The sequence below is a fragment of the Procambarus clarkii genome, chromosome 69 (assembly GCF_040958095.1).
Source record: "Procambarus clarkii isolate CNS0578487 chromosome 69, FALCON_Pclarkii_2.0, whole genome shotgun sequence".
Classification (NCBI taxonomy): domain Eukaryota; kingdom Metazoa; phylum Arthropoda; class Malacostraca; order Decapoda; family Cambaridae; genus Procambarus; species Procambarus clarkii.
In genome coordinates, this window is record NC_091218.1 from 19,150,598 (window position 1) to 19,159,439 (window position 8,842).

Here is an 8,842-nt window from a genome sequence, read left to right on the forward strand (position 1 = left end):
TTCCAGTGGTTGGTCATTGCTTATCCAATTGTGTGGCACATAAAGTGTTGCTGCTGCTGTCATTGGACGGTCAGCTTGTTTCACTTCTAATTGTAAGCAGAATAAGAAAATCTTGTAAAAAATTTACATGTGTGGAATATTTGGGGCTTGAGTCTGATTATTTAAATATTAATGTAGTAAATTAAATTACGAAGGACCACCCGCTTTTATAGTAAAGAGGGAAACTGAGAATTTCTGATCATTAGATAATTCCTAGATGAACCAGTAACTATGGATAAAATACTAGAGAATATGATCATAGAAATAATTAATGGGCTGTATAATTAAATGAATCAAACCCTCAAACACCTACATTGGGGGGTTATTACTGGAGGTAAGTACGTCCAGGAATTAGTGTGGTTCGTCCACTAATTCAATTAATAATAATCTAATCCTATAAATTATAGTGAAACTGATATCATTACCATGAATGGGAACATAGATTATAAGTATAGTAATGAGAGTTACAGTAAACACCTGAGTTAATCCTGAGGAATTCTGCATATAAAGAATTGCAATAGATTCATGAATGAATATAAAAATCTTAGCTTAATGATCATTCCTTTAGACAAGCCACGGCGTTTCCTCTAATTCTCTGGACTCGGTTGGCTGACGAATGGGACGGATTAACATGGGAGAAGGCGGCATGGAGAATTCTTCTCACGTGCTGCAAGACAAATATTTACAGTAGCAACTAATTTAACTACTGAATCTCTATATTCAAGAAATTGAGAGTTACAGGTGACAAAAATTAATCACCTGTTATTAGATGTTATCGTGCGTCATAACGGTCAATCACCCAGCTACTACAAAACTCTTTACCAGATGCATCACATAAAGGGAATATACTTAGCTGAAAGGGCACTGTATAAGTTTTAAGATTGCCGTAATTCGCGTCCCCAGGCTCCGGCTAAGCCTATCCTGGATAGTGGCGTGCTTCACTGGCTGGTCACGTATCGCCAAGAACCAGGTTAAAAGGTTCCTTATCTGACACCAGCACCAGCTGAAGATATTATCTGCAAGGTCATTCACGCCTCACAGTGACGACCTTCATCTGAGGATGGACAACGTCTGCCCTAGTGGCTGGGCAATGGCGTCTCCTTGTGAGTACGGTATGCGCAGGTCTGCCTCAGAGGGGCTCTCCACATGTACCGAGTTGGTCCTCCTCAACCCACGCCGCGTCCCGCGTTCATAAAACAAATTATGGTCACGAACATTAATATTTCTCGCATTTACGCTTGAAACGTTGAAGACTGGACGGGTTTATTATTTAGAGGAGGAAATTATTATTATTTACCAATTTAAGAATAGTAAATATATAAGGGAGAGGAGTTAATGTCTCCCCATGGCATTCACTGGTGACGTTAACTTTTATTACGAGATAATCGCTATGACTCCAACGCTCTATTCGGCTTTTAGTTGGAGGTCAATTCATCTGCAATTAGTTATCATACAGAATGCCTTAGTTATAGAGAATCGAATTTAATTCTCACATACATTGGATATAATGTGTTTATTGTAAGGAAATCTGACGCAATACTGGCGTCAGGTGACGTGAGAATTCTAGCCTACTGCACAGATGAAATTATTAGTACATGAGAATTCTACGTGTTGTTAATTTTACTTACTACAATAATTAGTAAAGTTAGTAATAAGTAATGAGAATACAACAGTGTTGTATTCGGTGTTGGAAATATCCAACATGTTTTCTGATGAAACCACCGTAAAAGCCACATCAGAAATGTTTTTTCTTATGCCAGGTGATGGGAAAAGAAGTTTCATATACAGCTGAATTTAATCAATTCACTGGTAAAAACTTAAATGTTATAAATGTCTCATTGTGTTTTTTATCAACAGGTCATGGATAAGGGGCAGAGGCGCCGAAGTGCTTTAATTGCTCAATGGGAAAATCGCATTCAGCAAACCACAGACACCTGAGCCAGCATACCTGGTAAGCTGACCAATGGGAAGAATATCTCCTTGTATTAAAACCACAATATAACCAATCATATTTGCATCCATATTAACCCTTCTACTGTGGCATTCATTTGTTGCTACCTACTGTTTGATGCTACTTGACAAAATTCAACAAATAATTCAGGCTTAGAGAAATGTCATGTTTATTAAAAATAGATGAAAAATTTTTTAAGTGCTGTAGTAAGCCTCAAAAAATGGATTTATCCCAGTGTCCCCTATAATAAAATCATAGATATAAGCTTAACTTGTATAAATACAATGGCTGCCTGTCCCCTGATACAAGGAATTGAATTAAGTTGACCAGACCACACTAAAAGTTGAAGGGACGATGACGTTTCGGTCCGTCCTGGACCATTCTCAAGTCGATTGTGATGAGGTAGAGACAGGCAATAAATAGGCAAGAGAGCTGAGGAGGAAAGTACGGTGTAGGGGATAGTAGTAGTAATAATGAGAACTGCAGAGGGCCTATTGGCCCATACGAGGCAGCTCTTATTATAACCACCGAATGAGGAGATAGTAATAGGAAAAAGAAGGATAGCAAGGGAGCGTAGGAGAAGACAATGAACAGAAAAAGGGGAGAAGAATAGGAAAAAGAGAAAGATAAATGGAAGGGGTAAGCTTATGTTAAGTCACGTTTGTTAGAAAGATTAGAGCATTTGAGTATATACTGTGAAAGGGAAGAGGCCACAGCAACAAAGCCAGGACTCAAGTTCATGTTGGGTACATTGTGTATCAGAGCCGATTCTACAAGACGGCGTTTGTGTAGAGTAGAGGTAGGAAAGATTATTTTGGAGGAAGCCCAATCAATGGGATGATTAGAATCCCTCACATGGCAGAAGAGAGCATTGTTAGTGTCTGCAGACTTAACACTTCTCTTGTGTTCTTTAAGTCTGTCATTCAGTGTACGGCCAGTAAAGTATTGGAGAGGACAAGATGAACAGGAAAGAGTAGACACCAGCAGCATTAGAAGCAGGAGTAGCAGTGTGAACTAGATTGCTACGAAGTGTGTTAGTTTGTTGAAAGGCGAGTTTAATGTCAAGAGGACGAAAGGTATTGGTAAAAGTTTTGAGTTCAGATATGAAGGGAAGGCATAGTACAGTGCTACTAGTGTTGGAAGCAGGTTTAGGATGAAAAATTTAGTTTAGCTTGAGAGTAGGCAAGGTTGATGAAATGCAAAAGGATAACCAAGGTGAGAATGATTTGAATTATTAAAGTATGAGGAAGACAGGAGATAATAAAATTGGGTGAGAAGTGAATTTTACTCTAATGTTGAACCCATAATTTTTGTATAAGAGCTAGAAAATATAATGGTCTACGTGTATGCCAATGACTAAATTTACACAGTATTTTATTTTATATTTTGTAAAAGTACGCAAGTTTATTTTTTATTTTTCAGAGCATTTGGTGCTTGTGAGAGCAAGTTATGCCATATGCCGACAGCAGGCCAGATCATCCTCGGCAGCCATAAGGGTTCCATCATGCAGCTCTACATAGCTTTTTGATTCCTATATTAACCATGTCAGAAAGGCCGCAGTTAGCTGTTTCCCTTTGTTCATTATTTTGGTCTTAGTATACTTTAATTGCTGCCAGGATCATAAATTCATTTAAGATAAAATTCACTTTTTTTGTCTGGCTGCTGTGGCCATTCTTGTGATTATAGTGTGATATAGTACCAATCATATTTTTAAGTAAAGTGCTTAAATATTATAGGCCTAATAATCACGGATAGCAGGGTAGCGGAAAAGTTCTTAATTAATCTTCTAAATAACTTTGACACTTGAACAGATCCCTCCCTTATTTAATTCTTCACTTTTATGAAGGATATGCTGTATACACAGTTTATAGTTACTGTGCTTCCTATTTTATTGTAATTATTGTATGCATCTATTGACAAATGTGCTTCTTAGTTATGGATGTCGTTTGCAAACAGTAATTTATGTGACAGGAGACTGGGGCCTCTTTAGTGTTGATGTACATATGTAGATTATGCAATGTTTTATGCTTTTTCAGCTGCATATGTTATTGTTAAATTAATAATCCTTTGTATGTTATTTTAGGAATAACGTAAGTGTAAGGTTAATATTGTACCCTATGGCGAGTCTGCAGGCAAGATTTCTAATCAGCAGCCTTTAGCCCAGGTGTATTATGTTGCACAAATAAAAAGCTTATGTGAAAATTATGATTAATTTTCCTTATACTGTAAACATCTGAGAACACTTAACCTTCTAATAAATGTAAAAACATGTACAGTATTTCATTACCCTGTCAATTTTCTCCACTTTTGTCTTGCATATGAAACATTTTCAAACCAATTAATACTGAAATACATACCCTATTCACACTAATCTATACTTTATCCTGGGCACTCTGGTGCCCAGTAGTCTCTTCCTCCCCTACCCTCTTATTCCTATCTCATCTCTACTTCACACTAACCCCTTCTCCACTAGCACAGACATCTCCATTATACATAGAAAGGATATAATTAGCCAAACGATTTGCTGGCAAGGAGGGAATTACCATCTCCAATTACCTGAGAGCAACCCGAGGTAAAATATTCCAAGAATCTATGACTTTAAAGTTCATAATATTACATTTAAAGATTCATAGTTCACCAATGGTATACACAAGTACCACCTATGGATCCTTATTTTAGCATTTTGGATGATTGAGGCAGTGATTTTGAATTAAACCAATTTAGCACAGATGGTACATTAACAAGGGGACAGGTGGAAACGGTGACCAAATTAAGGAATTATGAGGGAAAATACATTATGACTATAGCATTTATAAAGGAGTCAGGATAAGTATTTGGAATGGGAGGGGGGATAGAAATAGTGCCCAACCACCGACAGTTTGGGATTGAACGCCAACCTGTCTGAAGTGAGACCGTCACTACCATCCAGCCCAAGTGGTTGGGAGAGCCACATTTTAAAGATTTCAGTGTCAGTAGTTGACATATGGAATGCATTAGGCAGTAATGTGGAGGATGCAGACTATTTTGAGATGTAAATATGATAGAGCCCAATAGGCTCAAGTACCTGTACACCAGTCAAGTAGAACCAAAGCCTTACCTCAACCTCTGCAAGCACACCTAGGCAAGTACACAATCCTGAATGATTTGGGTACCCACAGAAGGTCCTGTGTAACACTTGCCTTCCCATCTTGCCAGAACCACAAGGAAGTATTTAACCAAGCCAGTACAGTTACAGCCCTGCTATGCCAGGCATGTCCACTACGGGCTCACCATAGCCTGTGCTACTTTGAAATGTGTGCCCAGTAGCCGAATTAAAAAAAAATGTAATTAATGTGCAACTAAACCAAGCCTCTGTAGGTCAGCCTCCCATTTCTCTGTAGACTTGTGCAACCTCTGTTACACCTTTTCTACTTGAGCTAATGGGTGGTTTTATAGTCTCTTTGAAAGGTTATAAGACTAGGTTAACACTTAAGGTAGGGAATGTCCTACCGAGGAAGTAGACACTTCGTCCGGTCAAGTCTTACCAACAGTTAACCCAAGAGTGCTTACCACCCATAATGCCAAGCTTCAGTGGAATTACTAAATCCAAGAACACAACGAAGGTTGTATGGAGAGGGAGGAATAAGTCAGTCTAGTTTTGAACTAAATTCTGTTGTCTGAACACGTCCAAACTATACCTCATCATCCGGGTTCACGATAGCAGCAGCATCTAACATCCTAGTCAGACAGGCCTGCAAGAACATTGTGCTCAATAGTACAAATCACGTTTACACAAGGTAGGTAGGATAAAATGCTAGTCTGAGGTAGCAATTTAATAGTTCAATTTAAATTGAATCTAGAGCCCTTTCTCATGACGCCTTGCATTGATTCTTAGATCAGAAGACCAGTGGTGATGGGCAGTGCCCTATTAATTCCGTTGTTATACATGTTCATTACAACGACTGAACACTTTGCCTTCTCCTGGCTGGCTGTAGTTGGCCGGACCTGGGGACGAGAGTAAATCGACATTAGAAATATCAGGTTTAAATGTTTAATATTGCAGAATCTCTTTACCGTTACACAATGAAGTTTATTAAATCTTAGACACCACAAACATCTTGTTACGTTGTGACCCTATACCCATCTATTGCAGTAGTGTAACCCATAATTGAAATAAGTTTGAGGTAAAATACCCACAAAGGGATGAGGTAGCTGAAGCTATTCTCACCCCGTTCAGTACATCGTGTTATACATACATACACACATCACAAACAAACATTGAGAGATAAACATACATTTCCTCCTTTACACAAGTAGTGTAACCCATAGGTATTCCAACGTTACATCGTTTTCTGCTCTAAGAAAACATTGTTAAAATTGAATTGTATATAATAGTGGTTCGTTCTCCAAATATAAATTTATAATTATGATTTTATTTACTAATTTACCGAGAAGCTCAAAGAAAGCTAAAGCTTATAGTTTACAGAGAAGCACCAGGATTTCTATAATGTGGTAACCTTTAACAGGATGCACTGACAATTTAAATCATGGTTCTAAACCATTGACAATTTAAGCAACCTTTTCAAGCATTTCGATTTTAGTAAAGCATTCATCCATCAACAACTATTATATTCACTGCGACTACTGTATTTTAATAACCAAGCCTCAATGAAAGAACACTAAAATAAGGAGCCAGGAGGTGGTAGCATGTATAATCTAGGTGAACTAGAGATCTTTAATAGTAATTACTATTTATCATTTAACTTTGCCTAAGTCTTATATTTTCTTGGAATACTGCTGCCCTCAGGTTGCTCCGAGGCAATCATATGGTAATCAACTCCCTCCATGCGAGCAAATGGGTGCTCGTAGGGGAAAGAGATGGGGGCGCAAGAAAGGGCAGGGGGGGGGGGGAGAGGGGGGCGGACGCAAAAAGGGGCAGAGAGACGGAGGGATGGGGACGCAACAAGGAGCAGGGGGGAAGGGGGGGGCGGACGCAACAAAGGGCAGGGGGGAGAGGGGGGACGGACGCAACAAAGGGCAGGGGGGAGAGGGGGGACGGACGCAACAAAGGGCAGGGGGGAGAGGCGGACGCAACAAAGGGGCAGGGGGGGGGAGAGGGGCGGACGCAACAAAGGGGCAGGGGGGGGGGGAGAGGGGGCGGACGCAACAAAGGGGCAGGTGGGAAGAGGGGAGGGGAGGGGGGGGGGATCCTCACCACACAGCTCACCTTCAAGAGACGAAGCTGAACTGTATACCAAAAGTGAGGTAAAACACACTGAAGTGCATTTGGCTCATCCTCCCTTTTATATCCAGCAGCCAACCAAACCCGGCCGCTGATTGGTTGACATTCACGCTAAAACTCACCCCATTGGGTAACATTTTGCGAGTCTGAAGTGTCAATTAACAATGGCCAACAACCACTCCTTTACTTCCACAAATACGAACGAGTCTCTAATGAACCAGTAATGATCCCCAGCTTGAATGTTTGAAGTTGTTCATTTCAAAATCTAATTCACAAACCAAATAAAAGATTCTATTGTAATTGTTGCAACAGAACAACAGGTACAACAGAGCAACATTTTCAGTAGAATCTGCAGTGAACTAATAATCGTCCGTCAGTCAAGAACTGTTAATGGCCGCTCGACAACTACAATATACAATATATGCAATAACAGACTAAGAAATACCCAAAGTTTCTGACATAACACTGGATGATGTTAAATATTTGCTTTCAATTGACTTAAGATATTGCTCGGTAATGACAAATTGAGTGATTTTAGCTTATTGAACTGAGAAAATTTATGCTTTATAATAACTATTAACGTCCAGGATGACATTGTTCAGAATTTATTCTGCACAAGTGGCGTCCTCGACGATCCTCTCGACCTCAAAACAAGACTTCCCGTCACCAGGACGCTCTCCCTGTCTCCGTCTCCCCAAGGTACTCCTCGAGCGCCTGGAGTATAAGTCTCAAGACGAGTCTTATTGGATGTCAGGTGGTTCCCAGCTCCTTCCACCCCCATCTACAGTTCCAACCTCTTCAGTTCTGACTGTCAAAGCTGTGTGTTTACCTAGAGATTTATAAGCTTATAACTGTCGTATCGTAACCTCCACCTCAGACGACCACAGTCAGACAGTAAGGAAGGCAACTAAGACCGTCTCGGGGTACTAAAGAACATCTACAACAACGGGATAACATAACACAACATTGCCTCTCACCACGTCAAGTCTGTCACGTGACACCAGCCTCTGATGTTGATGCCTCTCAAGTCTTCGTACTTGGGAACCTGTACACTGAACATTGCTGCCTTCAACACTGCCAGTGTATCCTCTGGATGCATATAGCGTCCACAAATAGTCACTCGATGTATATGGGGTCCACTACCACCCTTAAGATGGGTATGGGGTCCACTACCAATCCTGTGGATGGTAGTGGACCCCATACCCATCCTATGGGCGGTTGTAGGCTCCATGCCTCTCCTACAGGTGATAGTGGACCCCTTACCCATCCTGTGGATGGTAGTGGACCCCATACCCATCCAACAGGTGGTAGTGGACGCAACACCCATCCAACAGGTAGAAGTAGACCCCATACCTGTCCTTTTGGGTGGTAGTGGACCACCTCTCAGAGTATATGTTCTTGACTGTCATAAATGTTTTTCAACCTTGTGAACAATTAATTAATTACACAAATTAAACAATAACATGTTAGCAAAAATCTTCAAACCTGGTAATGATCACACCAAATTAGGTTAGGTTGGCTTCACTGTGTTTAAAGAGATTAATAACAGCGAAAGCCAGGTCTACCACTGACACGCCTCACCACTAATTAAATTCGGCTCTAATTTTGGAGTAACTGCACATTGAGGTATA

General features: G+C 40.3%; 1 protein-coding gene and 1 long non-coding RNA gene across 4 annotated transcripts in view; one reads left to right on the forward strand and one right to left on the reverse strand.

The window, feature by feature from the left end:
* Positions 1-4,261, forward strand: part of mdu (meduse) — a 162,378-nt gene extending 158,117 nt beyond the window's left edge. For both annotated transcript variants that reach the window (XM_069311118.1, XM_069311119.1), the window contains 2 exons: positions 1,897-1,990; positions 3,413-4,261. In XM_069311118.1, coding sequence (XP_069167219.1) covers positions 1,897-1,977 — 81 coding nt within the window. In that variant the 3' untranslated portion in view covers positions 1,978-1,990; positions 3,413-4,261. The remainder of the gene's footprint in view (positions 1-1,896; positions 1,991-3,412) is intronic.
* A 1,526-nt stretch (positions 4,262-5,787) lies between these two features.
* Positions 5,788-8,842, reverse strand: part of LOC123772128 (uncharacterized) — a 29,695-nt gene continuing 26,640 nt past the window's right edge. For both annotated transcript variants that reach the window (XR_011224022.1, XR_006774618.2), the window contains one exon: positions 5,788-5,974. This is a non-coding gene — a long non-coding RNA (uncharacterized lncRNA). The remainder of the gene's footprint in view (positions 5,975-8,842) is intronic.